This window comes from Pyrus communis, chromosome 10, assembly GCF_963583255.1.
Source record: "Pyrus communis chromosome 10, drPyrComm1.1, whole genome shotgun sequence".
Classification (NCBI taxonomy): Eukaryota; Viridiplantae; Streptophyta; class Magnoliopsida; order Rosales; family Rosaceae; genus Pyrus; species Pyrus communis.
This window is the reverse complement of record NC_084812.1, coordinates 12,383,630-12,404,334: the sequence shown is the minus strand read 5'-3', so window position 1 is coordinate 12,404,334 and position 20,705 is coordinate 12,383,630. Positions and strand designations below refer to the sequence as shown.

The 20,705-nt window shown below is 40.1% G+C and overlaps 2 protein-coding genes, 1 non-coding gene and 1 pseudogene across 3 annotated transcripts; 2 read left to right on the top strand and 2 right to left on the bottom strand.

Annotated features, from left to right (window-relative positions):
• The first annotated feature begins 8,598 nt into the window (after positions 1–8,598).
• Positions 8,599–10,231, top strand: LOC137747532 (galactomannan galactosyltransferase 1-like; annotated as a pseudogene).
• A 1,627-nt stretch (positions 10,232–11,858) lies between these two features.
• Positions 11,859–13,489, bottom strand: LOC137747238 (glycosyltransferase 6-like). The gene has a single exon (XM_068487307.1). The coding sequence runs from the start codon at positions 13,173–13,175 to the stop codon at positions 11,907–11,909; it is 1,269 nt and encodes a 422-aa protein (XP_068343408.1). The 5' UTR covers positions 13,176–13,489; the 3' UTR covers positions 11,859–11,906.
• A 499-nt stretch (positions 13,490–13,988) lies between these two features.
• Positions 13,989–17,266, bottom strand: LOC137747239 (heptahelical transmembrane protein 4-like). Its single transcript, XM_068487309.1, has 4 exons — positions 16,952–17,266; positions 16,308–16,570; positions 15,644–15,968; positions 13,989–15,008 (listed from the first exon to the last, which is right to left on the bottom strand). Exons 2-4 carry the CDS (start codon positions 16,565–16,567, stop codon positions 14,355–14,357), a joined length of 1,239 nt encoding a protein of 412 aa, XP_068343410.1. The 5' UTR covers positions 16,568–16,570; positions 16,952–17,266; the 3' UTR covers positions 13,989–14,354.
• TRNAT-AGU (transfer RNA threonine (anticodon AGU)) lies at positions 14,000–14,073 on the top strand. Its single transcript has one exon. It is a non-coding gene; the product is annotated as a tRNA-Thr (tRNA).
• Positions 17,267–20,705: the final 3,439 nt, after the last annotated feature.

Genomic DNA, 20,705 nt, shown 5'->3' with positions numbered 1-20,705 from the left:
TAAACCTTGACCTGGAGTAGCCTTCAAATAACGAACAATACGAAGCGCAGCATCCATATGAGATATCCTTGGCTCGTGCATAAAACGGCTTAGAACATACACAGAATAGGTGATATCTGATGCGAGATTTATACGCACACAAATTAAACCCTCTTTTCGTCAAATTGTAGTATATGTATAAGTAGGGATCGTTCTGGACCGGGGATTAGGAGGGATTGTTAATCACTTGGATTTGACTCAAAAACGTAAAAACACAAAATAAAATACTATACTAGACTCAAACATTGCAAAACTAAACTTTAAAACACTAAAACAAACCAAAAGACTCAAACAGTACCCAAAGCACTCGAAACTAAAAAAAAAACACTTTCTGGGCAGTTTTGAGCACCTTGAGTACTTTGGACGAATTTGGGAAACAAAATGAATCAAAATACTTATAAGCACAAGCTAAATGTATTTCTAACTAATCTAACACTTTAAAATAAATGGGGGATTGGTTTTGGATGAATTTAAACTAAATGCACAGATTCTAATTAAAACAGATTATAAAAACGAAATTGATAAAATAGAATGATGAAAAACTAGTTAGAGGGTTCCTTATCCACACATGAACATAAGCATATAATTTGACTCCCAGTTATGACTTCAACAAACGATGAATGACAATGCTCCAAGTTAATTAGGTCCGCTTAAATTAACCTTCAGATTTCCCTAGATTCATTGGATTGAATGGGATATGCATTACAACCAAATTATTCCTAATCAAAGTCTCTCACATGGAATACACATGATAGAGACATTCAACAAAGATCATTAAGTTCAACGGAAATCATAAACATCGACTAGGCATTCATAACTATGGGATACGCATGTTAATCCAGCCTAGGGTTTACTAAACACAATCGTGACTAGCGATTTTTACTACTCATGAATATAAGTTCATAACGATTAGGTGAAATTCCCTTATATCCTAGCATCAAGTTTTAGGCATGCAAATTAAGTGTCGACCCTCAACCCACATACATAAACAAGTTCTTAATCAAAACAGGAAAGTAACCCACATCTAAAGTTCATGAATTCATACCTGGAGTAAATCAAATCATAATCAACATATGTCCATGGCTTCAAATTCGCTTCTAACTAAAAAGAAATTAGTTTCACATGTTTAACAGAATTGAATAACAAGTTAAATTAAACATGAAAACAGAAACAAGAAAAGAAAGAACAAATGGATGGAATTGAATGGATGGAAAGTTAGCTACGGGGTTCATCTCCACATATGTTATACTTGCATAATAAAACGATTTCCAATTGCATTTCAACAAATCATTAATTCTCAACGCCCCGGGTCAATTAGGTCCGCTTAAATTAACCGTCAAGTTTTCCTTAAGTTAATGAATTGGATGGGTTAGCGCAACGCAATTCACAACATTCTCCAAAAGTCCTTTACGTGAAAAGCACAATAAAGATACAATCAAAGATCATTAAGCATCATGAAAACTTTAAGTGTTGACGAGGCATTCGTTACTATGGAATACGCATGAAACTTATGCCAAGAATTCATTTAACGCGATTGTTTATAAGCAACCTCCACTACTTGTGAATATAAGTTCGTAACTATTAGGTGAAACTCACTTATATTCTAGCGTCATATTCATGCATGAAAATTAAGTGTACACTCTCAATAAACATACATAAATAAGTTATCAATCAAACGGTTAAACAAATTGAACCACAACTTATGAAACGCAATTAGAAGTAATCAAATCAAAATGCAAGCATAAACATATATTTCGAATCACCCCCCTAGCTAAAGGGGGTTTAGTTTATTATAACTTTGAAATCAAAGAAACACCTAAACATTCCAACAACTCAAACTTGAATTGTATGAACGTTTAGGCACTCTTCTCTTCCATTCCTCATACGTACAAACAAAGAGAATTGAATTTAAACATTGAAATCAAAGAAACACCTAAATATTCCAACAACTCAAACTTGAATTGTATGAACGTTTAGGCCCTCTTCTCTTCCTCTTTATTGTAGCATAAGGTCTAAGGATAGTTGGTTTGGGGGAATGGAAGTGTGGAATGGAGTGAGGAGTGATGGAAATGGAAAGATGGTTTTGGATTCTAAGGGGACTCACGGCAAAGAGAAGGAATGGAAGTGTTTGTGGTGTGTTGTGTATGAAATGAGATGATGCTTGAATGAATGAATGCAAGGGTATTTATAGGGGGAATGGGAGAATATGTGGGTGATTGTTTAAGAGTGAATGTGGTTGTTATGATTGAGAGTGCATGTGGATGAAATAATGATGGAAAAAGAGCTAGGTTGTTGGTGTGTGAATGCATGTGTTGAATTGGTGGTGCAATGATGAAAGAGTAAGTGCATGTGTGTGTGAATGGTGGTGTAATGATGAAAGAATAAGTGCATGTGTGTGTGAATGGTGGTGCAATGATGAAAGAGTAAGTGCATGTGTGTGTGAATGCATGTGGCTAAGGGTTGTTGATTGGGCTAGAGGTTTTGCATGGCTCAAAGGATTGTTTGATTGGGCTAGGCCCTTTGTTTTATGTCCAAAGTGCATACAAGGCTTTCAAATTCGTCCAACACTTTGGCTCCAAGCATATGCTATCCATTCCAAGCCCAATTTTGCTCCAAAATGCTCCAAAATGCATCTTTTTGCTTCCTTAGCCATATGAACCTAAAAACACACGAAAATGGCTTAAACTACTAAAACAACTATGAATTAACAACATAGATGCACGAAAACAAGCTAAGTAAGTCGCCTAAATATGCTCCTATCAATATCCGACCGAGTGATAGTGAGATATATTAACCGACCTACTAATCGTCGATACTTTTCAGGATCCTTGAGAAGTTCTCCTTTATCAGATAATTTTGTGTCATCCATAGGAAAAGCAATGGGTCGTGCTCCCAAAAAACCATAGTCCTTGAGAATCTCTAATGCATACTTGCGTTGAGAAATATAAATCCCTTGTTTGGAACGAGAAACCTCAATACCCAAAAAATATTTTAAATCACCAAGGTCTTTTATCCGAAAATGATCACGGAGAAAAGACTTCAGAGAATTAATGGCACTAGCATCATTGCCTGTAATCACAATATCATCCACATAAATGAGCAAAGCTGTGAAAGAAATACCAGACTTTTTAGTGAACAATGAATAGTCAGCTTTGGATTGTTGAAAACCGGCAGAAATGATGGCACTAGTGAATTTGGCAAACCATTGGCGAGAAGCCTGCTTAAGACCATAAAGTGACTTGTGAAGGCGACACACAAGATTCTCCCCTTGTCGCCGAAGACCAGGAGGAGGAGACATATAGATTTCTTCATGTAAGTCACCATGTAAGAAAGCATTATTAACATCAAGCTAATGAAGAGACCAAGACTGACTAGCAGCAAGAGCAAGAAGACAACGCACCGTAATCATCTTAGCAGTAGGAGAAAAAGTGTCATGATAATCAATACCTTCAGCCTGAGTGAAGCCTTTAGCAACCAAACGAGCTTTGTAGCGGTCAATAGAGCCGTCAGAATTGTGCTTGAGTTTGTACACCCACTTACAACCAATGAGAATTTTGCTAGGGGGCAAGGAAGTTAAAGTCCAAGTACCATTAGCATGTAAAGCTTGAAGCTCCTCAGTCATAACACGTTGCCAATTGGGGTCAGTGGCAGCCTCGGCAAAGGAGGAAGGCTCCACAGTCCGACTGACAGAGTTAATGTAAGAAAAATGCCTGGGAAAGTAACGATGATAAAAGAGAAAATTACAAAGTGGATATCGTGTACCTTGTGTAGAACCGGGTTGCGAAGTCGAAGATGGGTGGGATGGCAGAATCACCTGCGAGCAAACGTAGTATTTTAAATAGGATGGAGGTTTATGGGCACCGGAAGAGGTGCGGGGAAGGGGAGGATTGGTAGGTAGTGGGGGATAGGGATGTCCGTGGGTAAAAGGGTGAAAGGTAAGGAAGTAGCGGGGGGAGGGGGGGAAGGAGGGGATGCCGAGAGGGCAGGGGCATGGGGAGGAACGGGTAATGGGGCAGCAAGGGAATCTGTGGGAGGTGTGGAAGGGGAGGAAGGTGGTGGGTTATATGTAAAGTCCAGAGGGGGTGGGATGGGTAGGGTAGGCGAAGAGGATGGGATAGGAGGGTGAGAAACGGCATAAGGGAAAGTAGTTTCGTGAAAGATGACGTCTCGACTAGTGAAAATGCGGTGATTGTCGAGATCGTAAAGGGTATAGGCCTTTTGTCCATGAGGATAACCGAGAAAAATGCAACGATGAGCCTGAGGGGAAAATTTGGTGGTGGGAGTGACAGAGGTGGCATATGCCAGACAACCAAAGACGCGGAAGTGGTCATAAGATGGGGTTTTCGAAAAGAGAACCTCAAATGGGGATTTATGATGGAGAAGACGGGTAGGGAGACGATTGATGAGATAAGTAGCGGTAAGAACACATTCCCCCCAAAAGATGAGATTGAAAACGAAGGGCGCGAGCGGTTTCAAGAAGATGACGATGTTTTCTTTCAACAACGCCATTTTGTTGGGGGGTATAAACACAAGAAGTTTGTAAAAGCACCCCATGATCAGAGAAAAAACTACGAAGAGATAAAAATTCACCACCATTGTCAGTACGAATGCATTGGATGGTAGTGCGGAATTGGGTAGTGACATAAGCAAAAAAATCCTTAATTAATTGTTGAGTGTCGGATTTATGTTTCATGAGGAAGACCCACGTAAAGCGAGAAAAATCATCCACAATGGTTAAGAAATAATGAGCACCAGAAAGAGAAGATTGACGATTCGGGCCCCAAATATCACAATGAATTAAAGCAAAAGGGAAAGTTGAGGAAATTGAACTCAAAAGAAAAGGTTGACGAGTTTGTTTTGCCAACGGACAAACATCACAAATATGACTAGAATCAAAAGTACAATTAAGAGAGCTAGATGCTAAAGCTTGCAAACGAGTGGAGGAGGGGTGACCAAGACGCCTATGCCAGAGGGAGGAGGGGATGGTAATGATGTTGCAGAGAGGTTGACGGGTGGGGAGAGAAGAGGTAAAGGCCACAAGGTAATACAGATCGCCACGTCGCTTACCCACACCAATCATCGCCTTCGAAACCAAGTCCTGCAAAACACACCAAGAAGGAAAGAAGGTTATGGAACACGATAATCCATCTGTAAGTTTACCAACCGATAAAAGGTCCACTCAGAAATTAGGGACACATAAAACATCCTTCAAAGTAACTGATGAATTTAAAGGAAGAGTGCCGGTAAAAGTAATGGGAGCGGAAGCACCACTAGGCAAAGAAACAGGCGGCAAATGTGAAGGAGAACGATTAACCAAACATGAAGCGGAAGAAGTAATATGATCCGTAGCACCACTGTCAAGAATCCATTGACCATGACGAGAGGTGACAGGTAACAAACCTTGGGCAAAATCAGTAGTGAGAACGGCATTGGCCTGAGGAGGGGTGGTGGTGTCACGTAGAGCAGCTAGAACACGGGAGTGCTGCTCGGCAGAGAGGTCAGGCATGGCAAGCTGCAAGTCATGCAAAGTGGGATGGGCTCCGTGCACTTGGTGGGTCGCTAGAGTAGAAGAGGAGACGGGGGCCTGGGTGCCTTGCACGTGATGGGCCTGGGTGAAATTATGGGGCCGGGAAGCAGAAAATCGTGGCTGCCGGGGAGGACTGGAAGGTGCATGGCTACGGGAAGAACTGGAAGCAGTGGCATGGCGCGGTGGTCGCCACGGTTGGCCATGGAGGGGATGGCCAACGGGATAGCCATGAAGTTTATGGCAGGTGTATCGGGTATGATAATCAAAATTGTAGTAGGTGCAATGGAGGGGAGGACGAGCAGAGGAGGGACAGGACGGGCCACGAATAGCCATGGGAACGGCAGAGAAAGCTGCCGAAAAAAAATTAGGGCTAGGGTTATAAACCTGCTCTGTATACCATGTAGAAAATATGGAAGAGAATGCTTTGTGGAAAATAAGGAAGAGAATGTTTTTTTCTCATTAATTTTTCTCTACAAGATTACAAGGATATATATACATGATACAAATGTGTAGGTAGGACAAGGTAGCCGTCCTAGTGTGTAGGTAAGACAAGGTAGGACGGCTGTAGAGGACAAGGTAGTCGTCCTAGTGTGTAGGTAGGACAAGGTAGGACGGCTGTAGGACGGCTTGACGGCTGTAGGACGGCTTATTCTTCCAATAATAATATTATATACAATTACACAAGGACTCCAACCGTATTCCTTATTTGTCTAACAATTCTGAATCAGCATCTACTTCAACCTCCTTGTTAATCATTCGCAGCAGCACTTGGGCATCCGATTCAATCTCCAACTTCGTAAATCCTTCATTTTTGTAAAACACAAGTGCTGCACGAATAGCCTCCGCTTCCGCCAAGATTGCCGAATGAAAGGCCTCTTCCCCCGCCCCTCCTGCTCTCCGCAAACACCTCGCAAAATCTCGAATCACCCACTCATAACTCCCCAGCCTTGTCTTCGAATTCCATGATCCATCACAATTTACTTTCAAAGTACGAACAGATGACTTAGAGGAAAGTGGGTCTTCAGCGACGAGCGGTGAAGACGACGACAAAGGCGAAAGTGAGCCTCAGAGGCTTATGAGAGCTCAATGAAAAAGACTCCGCACGGAAGCTTCTCGTTGCAGGGGAATTATTGGGCCTCTTTTACCTTCAACAATATATCCATTTGAAAATGAAGCACAAGGTGTTCGACATAATGCCTCTAAGAAACCTGGCGCTGTTGACACTGAGAAACTGGGTTAGAAAACGTTGGGAAGTGATCTTCTCGCACAATCTTGTTTAAATTATAAAGTTTTAATTGAATAAATGAAAGGAGAATAAAAAGACCTAAATAAACACGAGAGTGCAGAAATCTTTTGGATTGTTTCGTAATTATGGTTTCTATTTTGGGTAATTTCATTTGAAATTTTGAAAAATGGAGCGAAAATTAACGCGAGAGTGCGTTTGTTCAGGCAATGAGACACCTGCTTGCGGTAATCAGAACAAAGTGAAGCAAAGGGGGAAGGCAAAGAAGCAAGCTAAAGAAAGAGGGCAAGATTAAAACAAGGGCAAATAATGCCCTATGCAAAATGGTGTTGATATGTCATATGAATAGTGTTTGTATGTCTTGCACAGAACGTTTTTTTTATGATCAGCCTATTTGCCATTTCACGTTTATATACAATCAATCTAGTAGTATTCTAAATTACAATAAGAGGGATGCCCATAATTAGTAAAATCAATCATTTTTATTGTTCATAATATCCGGTTCCGTTTGGGTTGCCTTGGGTTGACATTGTTCAACCCAACCTTCCATTGAGCCTATCGTTTCAAACCGCTATAGAACGAAGTCTTGGTATTACAAACTTAAAACTTATTTCAATATTGAAAAGAGAAATATCATTAGACTGTAAGTTGTGGAAGCTTCCAATGTTTGCCAACAAAACTTATTGCATAGTGAGATGTGAATTTACAAGAAGTACATCAAATGAAATGTGAGGAAGGGAGGGGAGAGATGCATTCATAACTTTTATATAGATCTCGAATATATATGAAAATAAGCAAGCATTACAAAATCTTCCTTTTATGTTGGTTATTGAAAAGACTCATTGCACTATTGCACCATTATTTGAAGAGATTTTTCTGTGTATCCGTAGCATAATATGGTACATTATGTGTTATAAAATGAAGAGATACTGAACAATATGCTCTAAAGTGAGACATATCAATCTTGTTGTTTACTTATATTATAATACGTAGTGTATCATCTATGTGTCCCGAATACACATTAAAATTTATCCATCATTTATATCACTATCTTATGAATATATGTAAACTAATTATGAACTTGAAGTTTTCTTTATACACGTGGTATCGGAGGTGGCGAGAATCAAATGGAGGAATAAACTCTTTGACAATTTGAACAAGAACTAGAGATTATGTGACAATAATTTGCATTGGTGGGTTGCAATTTTATAAGCTTAAAATCTTATGTTTATCACTTGTTTGAATGTTGCCACCTGTCTGGGTAATTATCAATCAACATCATAACGAATTCAATTCCAGACTATGCCCACTCTATTTTGCCAAACCAATTCCTGCCAAATAAAAGAAATCCTTTTGCAGAATTTTTTAAAAGTAAAACTCTGCGTTGACTCTTTGTCAGCTTATTTTTATACTAATATTTTAATATATTATGTAAAAAATATAAAATGTTTAAGAATTCATAAAAAATCTCAATTTTGAAAAAATCTCGAGAATATTTCTTGCCAAATAATATAAATTTTAGGCTTCCTTTTCATCCCAAGCAAGTCCATGTTCATTATTAATATCACAATAAAGTACACCTAAATGACCATAATACCTTCCTTCATTCCTTTCTTGTGAGCCGCACCCACACTGTAAAGTAACATGGTGTGGGTCATAAAAGTAAAAGCGACAAAATTCTAATTTCTACCCACGAAGGTGTCGGTTCACAAACACATACATACACGTGTCTGCTTGATCAAGGTGTAGGCTAGACAAAGGGACCCAACGAATGCCGTAGATCGTGGCGCACTTTAGCATCTTCAGCGCTACTAAACCGACTATGCACTCTACACTCCCCCCACTTAAACCCTTCTGCTAAACATATCCAGAGGACCAGAATAGAAGCTGTACGAAACCCTTCATCCATGGCCGCAAAACGACACCGTTAACAATCCAACCCTGTCGCATTTTCCATTTCCAATGCTTTCCCCTGAGTTGCCTCAAATGTCGAAACCCTATGCCAGAACAAGGCCCTCTTCCTGGGTCGCCGACGGACTGCTTTTCTTCGGCGGCGCATTTATCGCTCTTCTCCTCCTCCTCACTCTCTGGACCTTCGTAACCCCTTCTTCTATCCCCAATTTCAACCGCACGGTCGCTCCGCCGCCAACTGCTGCTGAAACCGATCAATGCGCCGACGACTCTGACCTGCGCCGGGATCCCCGGAACCGAACCTTCTACGATGATCGGGAGGTCCGGTACACGCTCGGGCAGCCGGTTCGGGACTGGGACGAGAAGCGGCGGCAGTGGCTGCTACACCACCCGTCGTTGGCGGCGGGAGCGGGCGAAAGGATTCTGATGGTGACGGGATCCCAGCCGTCCGCGTGTAAAAATCCTATCGGCGATCATTTCCTCCTGAGATTCTTCAAGAACAAGGTGGACTACTGTAGAATCCACGGCCACGAAATCTTCTACAACAACGCATTGCTGCACCCGCGGATGGGGAACTACTGGGCCAAGCTCCCCGTAATCCGGGCCGCCATGGTGGCCCACCCGGAGGCCGAGTGGATCTGGTGGGTCGACTCGGACGCGTTGTTCACCGATATGGAGTTCAAGCTCCCGCTGGACCGGTACAAAAACCACAACCTCATCGTCCACGGGTGGACCCACCTGGTAACGGAGACGCACAGCTGGACCGGGCTCAATGCAGGTGTGTTCTTAATCCGGAACTCCCAGTGGGCCATGGATTTCCTCGAGGTGTGGGCCAGCATGGGCCCGCAGACCCCGGAGTACGAGAAGTGGGGGGAGACCCTCCGGTCAACGTTCAAGGACAAGGCGTTCCCGGAGTCGGACGATCAGACGGGACTGGCTTACTTGATCTACATGGAGAAGGAGAAATGGGGGGACAAGATTTATCTGGAGAGCGAGTATTATTTCGAAGGGTACTGGGCGGAGATCGTGGGGACGCTGGATAAGATCGAGGCCAGGTACGATGAGATAGAGAGAGGGGAGGAGGACAATGCGGTGCGTTTAAGGAGGAGGCACGCGGAAAAGGTGAGCGAGCGGTACGGTGCGTATAGGGAGGAGTACTTGCGTGAGGCGGGGTACGGGAAGGGGAGCTGGAGGCGGCCGTTCGTCACGCACTTTACGGGATGCCAGCCGTGCAGCGGAATGCACAACGAGATGTATTCCGGGGAGTCGTGCTGGGACGGGATGCGGAAGGCGTTGAATTTCGCGGATAACCAGGTGCTCCGTAAATATGGGTACGTGCACGCGAGCACGGGGGATAGTGCGGCCACTCCGGTGCCGTTTGATTACCCGGCCGAGTTTTGAAAAGGTTAAGATTGGCATATAGCTTTTGTTTGATTGCTTTTCCCTTTGGCTTTTGTTTATTCGGCTTTTGTAAAAGCTGGATTTATTAGTCACTTACTTATGCTGTTGGATTCATTGGATGATGAAAGCTCTTGACTGATTTGTTGACTAAATGGTATACATGGCACCTTGGAAAGTGACTAAATTATTGGATCTGTTTTATGAGTGGGGAGGTGTTTGGCCATGCAAAAGGTATATAGGGGGGAGGAGTTGATGATGATGACAATTTGGGAAAACCCTAATGATAGCTTAATCGTTGTTAGGAATAATGATAAATATACTTGTGTTTTTTAATGGGGAATTCAAGACTTGGAAGTTATATCAAACACGTATCTTAATTTCTCATCACTGTTTTATTAGGGGTTTGGTGTCGCATAGCTACCTTACCTACCCTCTTTTACTTTGCATTGTGCTCAATTGATCCTTTAGCTTTCATATCTCCGTTGGCGGATCCACCTAGGGGCCGCCAAGGCTTCCAATTGCTCGACTGCCCACCGTTATTGCTACACATGATATCGTCCAAGTTCTTTTGATGTTCTCCTTGGGGCAAATGCTTGATAAAATGCCTCAAAGAGGTTGAGCCATGGTATGGTAGGGCACCACAGGCTACTACTTAAAGTGGCCTGATATGAAAATTTCTTGAATCCTCCAGGCCACTTATAGTGTACACAACTTTCGTTGTTCACACATCACGTGGATTGGCGGATTTCTTAGACTCATAAGTTCAGATGCAAGAGAGTTGAGGACGACAGATGTGCTGTCTAGTTGGATAGGGTGAGGCGAAAAGTCGAATAGGTATCTTGTTCCACTTGTTGCCCGCCTGCTTTTGCATATCTGTTACACGTCTACTTAGTTAGCATCCCAAATTCAAACTCTTAGCGACAGCTAGCATGGATCGCTAGACAAGCAATCAGACCAACAATAAATGTTTAATGAAAAAATAAAAACCCACCCCCAACTCAATTTTTTGACAACAAATTTTTTTCAACTTACAAATTGGTAAGCAAATGGTAAGCAGAAACGTAATAACTACAAGGAAAAAGCATCTTACATGAAAATTGGCACAGAAAGTGTCCTACAATCCATATGGAGATAATGTTTTAAAATTACAAATTAATAATAATAATCTTCTCGGTCTTATTAATATTACTTACACAGAAAAACAACCAAAACCAAAAGTAAATAGTGGAGATTAACATTAACACTAACAGATACCAATGTCAGAAGATTCGCATCCTAATCACTTACATAACTGGTTTTTTAACCTGTTTAATATTGTCTTAAGTGGGACCCTTCTTGCCTTTGTAATCCTTTACATTTTATAAAATTACACCACTACATTGTTGACAAGTATAATGAAATTCTTACCTTTGGGACAGAAAAAAAAATTTTAAACGTAGCGTGATCGTTACACCAATCAAGAATGACACATTGTTTATAAACAGTGACCACCTACAAACCAGTAATCATGTGTTTTTTTTTATCGACCAAAGTTTTCTAATTTAGCACCATTTCCCATTTCATAATATATTGCAAACCTTCGCTTCTACACTCCACGGAATCTAAGGATCATTTAGTTGAAATCAAATACATTGTTTTATCCCTTTTTTTTTATTCTCAATAAAATATGATTACTTGTAGAGGACATATTTCATCAAATACAACATGTACAACCAACAAAAACACAACCACGCTTATTATCTTTCTATAATTTAAAACCTCACAATTTATTTAATCAATCAAACGTTACAACAAAACAGAAACAGTTGACGAACTCAAATCAGGGTGCACAAAACCATAATTTCGAAGCACTTGATTATCCGCGAAATTCAAAGCCCTATTCATCTCGTCCCAACACGAATCCCCGGTATACTGCGGATTGTGCTCTCCGCTGCACGGTTGACACCCGGTAAAATGCGTCACAAACGGTCTCCTCACGCGCCCCTTAATATACGTCTCTCTTTTCGCACCGTACCACTCGTTCACTTTCTCCGCATGTCTCCTCCTCAAACCGCTGTCGTTTCGCTCCGTCTCGGCGTAACTCTCCGTGAAGTTATCGTACTTCCCCACTACCCCTATCCAATAAGCTTCCAAGTAGTACTCCCACTCCAAATAAGTCTTTTTCCCCCACCTCTCCTCATCCGTGAAGAGCAAGTAAATCAGAGCGGATTGATCGTCTGGGAGTGGGAACGGCTTGTCCTTGAATACCGATGTCAATATTCGTCCCCAGTTTTCAAAATCCGGGGTCTGTGGGCCGATCGAGGCCCATTCATCAATTAAGTCCATGGACCATTGACAATTTCGAATTAACAACACCCCGGCATTGAGCCCGGTCCAACTTTTATTATATATGTCCCCATAAACCATATTGGGCCAACCGTGGACTACAAGGTTGTGATTTTCGTACCGACCCAATGGAACCCTAAATTCCATGTCGGTAAAAACCGCATCCGAATCTATCCACCAGATCCATTCGGCTTCCGGGTGGGCCAGCATCGTGGCCCGAATAACCGGAAGCTTGGCCCAATAGGAGTCCATCTTGGGATGCAAGTACGCGTTGTTGTAGAAAATGTCGTGTCCGTGTAAACGACAGTAGTCCACCTTGTTCTTGAACAGCCTCAGAAGAAGATGATCGCCAATCGGGTTCTTACACTTGGACGGTTGCGATCCGGTGACGAGGAGGACCCGGTCCCGCGACCCGGAAGCGAGCGACGGATGTAGGTCCAGCCAAACGCGCCGCTTCTGGTCCCAGTTCTTGACCGGGCTTTCTATGAAGTAGCTCAGTTCCGGGTCGTCGTAGAAAGTCGTGTCGATGGGGTCGGGTTGTGGATTCGGGTCGTGGGCGGCGTATCCCGAGCCGGGTATAGGAAAAGGGAGGAATCCGAAATTGGGTTTGTGATGGTACAGGGCGATGAAGCACCAGAAGAACCAGACGAAGAAAAGGGCGAAGAATAGGCCGGCGAGGAAGGAAAACCCGTCGGTGCAGGGTCGGGATTGGTGGGTGGGTTTCGCCATTGGCAGGTGTTTGGGAGGTGGGAAGGTGGAGTAAGTGGGAGGAGTGGGATAGGATGAGGATGCATATTTGAAGAGAGATAGAGAAGGGGGGGGGGATTGGGATTCTGGGGATTGTGGGGATTTTTGTTAATGTGAGACAAATGCCTAAAATTGGAAGTGGGAATTGAATTTTGGGGAGACGTTTACGGGAGAAAGGGGATTTGTTTCCGAAAGGAAAGTAATCATTGCAGTGCCGGTTGTGATCTGGGATTTTATGAACAGAAATGAATGACCAAATGATGGAGAAAGGAGGAAGAAAGATGAAGTTTGGACTATGGCTGCTACTTTTGGATGAAGTTTGGACTATGGTTGTGATCTGGGATTTTATGAACAGAAATGAATGACCAAATTGATGATTGTGACGATTGTAGTTTGGCCGAAGTTATACTAATTTAATTTAGTTGGATTTTTCATGATTTTAAATAATTTACTAATTATGTTTATTTAATTTAGTACGTTCGGATCGCATGGGAGGCGTTTCTCAAACAATTTAGTTGACCTTGGGAAAAAATCTGTAAAATTAAAATAGAACTTTAACCAAACTACAATATCAAAATCAGTTAATTTACCAAACTAGGTTCATTTATCAAATATTGCTTGGATCTACTTAAATATACAAATTTTCTTCCCATTAATTTCCGCGCTAATAAATGGATGAACGGGAAAAGGGGATGCATTGGAAAAGAAAATCGGAGGAAAATACGGTGTGAAAAATTTACCGTCTAGATACACCCACAGGCCGTATTATTGTCAAAAAAAAAGCCCGATGGAATATATAACAAGAAGCTTTCATAGCTCAGTTGGTTAGAGCACCCGTTTAGTAAGCGGGAGGTCCTGAGTTCAACTCTCAATGAAAGCAAAACCAAAATATTTTTATTCCTTTTTTGTTCGCGTACTGCACTGCAATTCTTTCATATAGAAAGCGTACAAGAAAACAGAAATACTCCAATACAATGTTTCCTTTTTTTCATTTTCCCGCGAACCAAACACGATTTTCTGTGCCCGATTCTAGTCACAAATCGGAAATCACATTATTTACACTAGAGAAACGTCATTCTTCACCTACGCATAAAATAACAACAAACAGAGACCTTACCCACTAATACTAGAGTCAATGGGCAATCTTCCTAATTCACTAAATCAGCAACCCGCTAAGTCGCGCCACTTGAGGTACACGAGCCCTGCACGGTAATGGGTGTATGCCCCCGCCACCACCAATACGTGAAACAGCTGGTGACTGTGCCCTGCTATGTCGAACTTCCCAGGCATCCATCGTTCTGGAATCCTTGTGGCATAAACCAGGGCTCCCACCCCGTAGAGAAGCCCCATCAGAATCTCATACCCGGTTGTGTGGAGTGCCTCAGGTTGATCTGAAAACAAGATCAGCTTGTGCATGACGGGTAGAATCCCGGACAAGCCCATGCCAAGAAAAAGAGATACACGGACAATTCGGTATTCGGGATTTTGAAATACTGGGATGAGGGAGACCAAAACTGTGGCAATTCCCAAGAGGGTTATGCATCCCATGTAGAGGGCGCAGAAGAAAGGGTTGCACATGAAGGTGTAGTAGACGAGAGGGTAGAATGAGGTAGATATAAGGGCTGCGATTCCAGCATAGTCCATCCTGAGCATTATATACGACATGCGCTCGGAGTGGCAAGAGAGAAGATGGCATGCGCTGCTGGTCAGCAAGCAAAACATGGCTCCCCCCAAGAAAGCAAAAAATGGCCATCTCGTGATTGGTCTAATCATCAATGGTGCTATTATGTTTGCTACATCCTCCTTCATGCTACGCTGCATTAATCCAAACAACAAATTAAAGTATATTAGCGGATGCATATCCCAAAGTACAGTAACATTGACAATGGAAAGTAGATTTATATGATTGGGGATTCTAACTGCTCATGCTTTTATATTATTTAATGCTCCAAGGGCTCACACAATTAGATTGTGCACGCGCCCGTGTGTGTGAAATAGTACACAACTATCAGTCAACTTTCCTACATATCATCTTACATGGATAGCTATGCGATAATTTGAGTAGCCAAACTACTAAGGGAAACCATTTTGCAAAAATCACATTTATACTAAAAAAATCTCACATAAATGACACAATTCTAAGCACATTATGCTAGAAAATCAAAGCCTTATAAATGGCACGCTGGGGATGAGTGTGTAGATGTGAGGAACTAAATAATTAAATGCCAAAGGATCAAAATAAGTTAAACATATTTCAACAATACATAAACTATTTATTGTTCATGTTGAATTGGAGGAGAACGTCAAATAGCAAAATGTTCATTAAGGAAGAAAGAACCTATTGAACATAATGGAAGCATCTAAAAGCTTAAAAGGTATTACGAATGTATATAAATGATCAGTGGATAAGTTAATATCATTGGATCTAGGGCTTTAAAGGTCGAGCATACCAGCATACAGACATCAGTTTGGTTGCCATGGGAGAATCGTTGCGGCAAACAGTTTTTCAGAAGTTCCATAACATGCCAACCAGAGAGCGACGGTAGCAGATCGATTGAAGTTAACGATGTCTTTAACTCTTCTCTAAGTCTGTTAAGATCTGGCATGTTGGGTAAGGAAGGGAGGCAGGTCATGAATTCTTCATGTAATTTGTGCAGATCAGCCTTTTTCAGCACATCAGGTAAATGCTGCAGAGCATGAAGATCAACGACCTCGGGAACCTTAATTGCAGTGTATATGGTCAAGGAAAGAAAAAGGAAGAATCCGATCAAATGCCTGGAAAGCAATAATTTGTTAGAAAAGATTGTCCAACGTTGAAGTTTATGCCGTTCTGGTTCTGACATATCAGTTACCAAAAATGTATTTTTACACAAGTTAAAGAAACCAACTGCGCACCTCTACAACAAAAAAAGCATACATAATTTCACATCAGAGAATTTCGTGGGTTTGACATAGAAATATGGAAGTCAATACAATTCTTGTGATCGAAGTAAATTGTCATATTCACAGTTTAATCCACTACAGTTAACTCAGAAGAAACAAGGAAAATTATGAACAGTTTTTGCTTTCTCATTAAATATTGCAAACTTCAAGAGGGGAAATATAGAAACTTACGTCCAAACGTTCAGCGTCTCGTTGTGGATGGTAAACATACTAAGCAAGACCTGCTTCAATGGCCATTCTGACCGGTAATGGCCTAAGATGAACTCATTGTCCCTCAAGTAATTTGGCAAAGTGTGGTACTCAACCAGCTGATACTTCACCTTCTCCCACAGCCGCTTTCCTTTGCCTTCCTTCGACGAAGATGCACGATTGTTCTCCAATGCTTCAGATGAAAGTTTTGGATCTTCAAATTCTTCGATTTCGCTGCCCATTTTCTGTTTAACCCCAAATCATACAATGTCACACTTAACACATTGAAAAATTATCTCTTTCGTTGCCAAAGAACAATTATAAGGTACCAGGCAACGAACCCAGATCCTGAAGCATTGATCCTTATCAAATCCAACGTAAAAGAACGAAAATTGCATCAAATTTTTTATTTTTGAATTGAAATATGAACAATTGCAGAGAGAATGCAAACCCATTACAAAAAATGTAGTCTTAATCTAATTGTCCATTTTCTTTTGCTGCATTTTCTTGGAAACCAAAGCCAAATTAAAGGCATCCAAAATCCAGCATTAACAATCTAATCACAAATAGTAAGTAATGGTGGGAAATCAAAGCATGCCAAGCAAACCCCAGGTGAGAAAACGTACCGAAAAAGCGAAGACCCGCCAGCTGAGAACAATCAAAGCAGCCCCAGAAGGAGATTCGTCTTCTTTCCCAGATGGGGTCTTCAGAGTCGGTCCTTTTTATATATATATTTGTATAAATAATGGAGCAGTGATAATCAGAAAAAGGAGAATTGTCCTTGATAGAAAGGCCAAAAATAAAGAATTGGACAATGAGAAGAAGAATCCACAAGGGGAAATTGGACGTGGGTGATTAAAAATTAAAACACAGATTTGGGAATTGAGAGGAGAGATTCGATTGAGGAGATGCGGAGATGCCGGTGGAGGTCGATCGGGTGGGCCAGCAGACACTTGTTAGTTGTGACGAAATTTGGCACGTCTTGTAGGAATGTCAAGATATTTTGCCGAAGTGCTTTTAGATTAAGCAGGGCGGTGTTCGAGTGGTAAAAGTTACGTGAAACAATGCAATCTTTTGTTGAGAGATGTGTCCCATAAAGCGCCATCAGGCTGACAAATTAATAGAAACATAATTTTTAAATTCAAAATAATTTTTTTTCCTTTTACCTTTTTTTTTTTACGTTTTACACATTTTTTTTGTTTATTTATGTTATTTGATATTCTTTAATTCATTCGATTCGACAATAAAAATCTGAGATATGCATGTAGATAGCATCACCCTATCAGCAATAATGGATCATATTCGTGTCAAGCAAATAATATTAACTGATTTGTTAATGAACTTTGGCAGTAAAAAAAAAAAAGAGCCATGAGTTGAGTTTCGAAGATTAAGTGAAAATATATGAATTCTAAAGAGTTATGTGATATTCGTGTTAAGTCTTTAGAAGTATTGTTGTAAATAAGTAAATATTATAGGATTTTTTTTTTTTTACACACCCACAACTTTATGAAGACAATTTCAACTTTGTCCCTCATTCTTTTGCGTTTAGGATCCTTTTTGTGAGGATTCCGCAGATCTTCCAATCGTGTTCGTTCATCGTATATCGTGCGGTCAGAAATTTTTTTATTTAAAATTGAATATAAATAGTACCTGATGAAAATTAGTCACACGATATATGTTGAACAAACGTGATTGGAGGATCTTCAAAAAGAAAATCCGGAGAAGATCCTCATTTATTCTTCTAAAGCCACCCCACGTCCCCACCCCCAAAAACAAAAAGCACACCTGGCAACCCCAATTCGACGACCAAGTATATCTAACTACCTCCATAGGCATCGGCTGAAAACTCCCATTTCATTGGTTACAATCCAACACTTCAACTCACCAACCTGGATGCTCCTTTACCTCTACCACCTTGGTCGTGGAAGTCTGTCCTCCCGCACAGGCCCCGCAAGGAAATAGTTAGGTGGTGGGGTTTTCTCCTTGTTTACTAACTTAAATCAAATAGGGGTAAAAAAAAAAACAGACATTTAAGTGAAAAAATAAAGTACGGGGTTTCTTCATAAGATTGTAGGGTGTTAATAGAATTATGCATATTATAAATACAACTTATTTTTTTTATTTGCAAATATTTGTGACTCAGTTTTTACTTTGCACTATTTTCCTTTCCACAATAATTGTTCGTATCCATGAGAAGAAAAAAATTTATTTCTTTTCAACACTTAAACACACAGAAAAATTAGAAATAAAATAAAATAAAGACGTTGTCATGCATCCATTTTATTCCTAACGAATACAATGGACAAATTTGAATTAACTTTAAAAGTACAGACAAGACATAATTTGTAATTAATTTTATGGAGTAGTAGTATATTCTTTACTGAGAAATCTTTGTTTAATTCTTAATGATGGTGAAGAGCAAAAGATGATAGTGGTGGTTCTGGGACAAGAGGTTGATCGGCAGTGAAATTTCCGAATGCGATGGTGGGAGTAGGATGGGCCAAAGCTACTTGCTCTTTAGGTCTTCCATTTGTTCTTTGCAGACAAATAAGCCCTTTTTTTTTTTTTTTTTCCTTCTAATAGTACAATGTTATTATACTAAAGGGTTGGAAAATGAATTAAGGGTTAGTTTGGGATTGTGGTGTTTAAAAAAATAAAAATAAAATAAAAAAAAATAATAATAATTTTAAGAAACTGTTGACAATGACAATAGAAAAACATAAATTAAAAAATTAAAATTAAAAATTAAAAAAAAAAAAAAAAAAGCATAAGCAAAGTCTACCAAGCTTTTAAAAAATGGCAAGTATACCATTGTCTTACATAGTAATCACTAATCAGTGTCCATTTAATGAAATTTTTAAATGGCAAGTATGCCACATATTTTACAAAATTACAATCATTGTCTTACATTTCTCTTTGACCATTATTATATTGCATTAAACCATTTCTATTTGTCACTTAGTACTACAGTCTACAGGTATTCTTTTTCCCTTGTAAGTGAGATATCTTAGGTTTGATTCTCGCCAAATACAAACTTGAACCACATTATTGCTAGCCTATTGCGAGGTTTAACCCACGCCCTCACCTCCTTAGTGTAGATAATATCGTTTGAAAAAAATACCATATCTTTTTTAGTCATTTAACATATTCACACTAATTTATGTAAAAGTTTACCAAACACTTGTACACTTTTTTTTTTTTTTTTGTTAAAAGCACTTTTACAAAAAATAAGTTTACCAAACACTCAACAACTATTTACTCTCACAACACAGCATAAACATTGAATTTTTTTTAATAGCACAACACCACCAAACTAGCCCTAAGATTCAACCCATAATAATTTTACTCAAATTCATTTTTAGTGAGAATCAAACTTAAAACCTTTCACTTATAAATTAATAAAAATACCACTAGATCTTTTACTATGAGGCCACAAATAAGTTAACTATACCATATTAACTAACTTTTTAAAGTTTTTTCTTCTTCAACGTCTCCTTAAGAATTGGATGACCTCTCACTTATAAATGAATCATATTCTAGTACATATTAGTGCAATCCTCGTGGGAATGATCTCGTACTTGTTTTCTACACTATGTGTTTGATCTTGTGCACTTGTGAGTTTAAAACATGTAATTAGTAGCCTAATATTTAAGTTGCTAATTTCCTAACAACTTTCTGGCACCGTTGCTGGGGATCGAATTTGATTATATTACTTACTTAATTGGATTGTTACATCTTTTAGTTGGTTTAGCTTTAAAGTTAATTGTTGCTTTTTTTTATTTTTTTTATTTTTTATTTTTACAATAGTAAATTATTTCTTAAGTCTCTTGTTTAGCTTATCCATTGTTTTTTGTTTTTGCAGAAAAGTGGAGCCACTTTAGCTTGTGCCGATACAAAAATTCGAGTTTAGGGGTGGTTTGCCATCTACATCTTTGCTTGCCCGTCTCCTTTAAACCCTCAGCTCGAAGCCTAACCTACCCTAAACGACAAAAAAGGGCAAGGTCTCTGGGGAATTCTCTAAAAGTGCCAAGAAAAGAGAGTCATTCAATAACTGTGATGTAAAGAGTGACAAGCGAGGGAATGGGCAAGAGAAGGCAGCTCCTGCAACATCTCAACAAACAAGTACATCTCCTTCCTTTACTATGTCCTTTCACATACGTTGTTGTGCTCGAATTTTAATTCTTGAAATGCTTGGCTTAGGTGGCAAGGAAAAGCGTTTCAATCAAAGGTTATGCAAGACGGTCCTTCACTACTACAAAAGTACCTAGTAATGTCATTTTAAAACGACAAAAAGGCCCATTTATGTCGGAAATTAGCAAAAAATTCGACAAAAATTCATGTAATGGCTAATAAAAGAACCGACATCATTGTTTGTGTTGC

Excerpts from the sequence above, each read along its gene's own strand:
- LOC137747238 (XM_068487307.1), bottom strand. The coding sequence starts at position 13,175 with ATGGCGAAACCCACCCACCAATCCCGACCCTGCACCGACGGGTTTTCC.
- LOC137747239 (XM_068487309.1), bottom strand. The coding sequence starts at position 16,567 with ATGGGCAGCGAAATCGAAGAATTTGAAGATCCAAAACTTTCATCTGAA. Across the intron at positions 15,969-16,307 it reads GAGACGCTGAACGTTTGGAC|GCATTTGATCGGATTCTTCC; the intron begins GTAAGTTTCTAT and ends ATTGCTTTCCAG. Across the intron at positions 15,009-15,643 it reads AAACTGATGTCTGTATGCTG|CGTAGCATGAAGGAGGATGT; the intron begins GTATGCTCGACC and ends GGATTAATGCAG.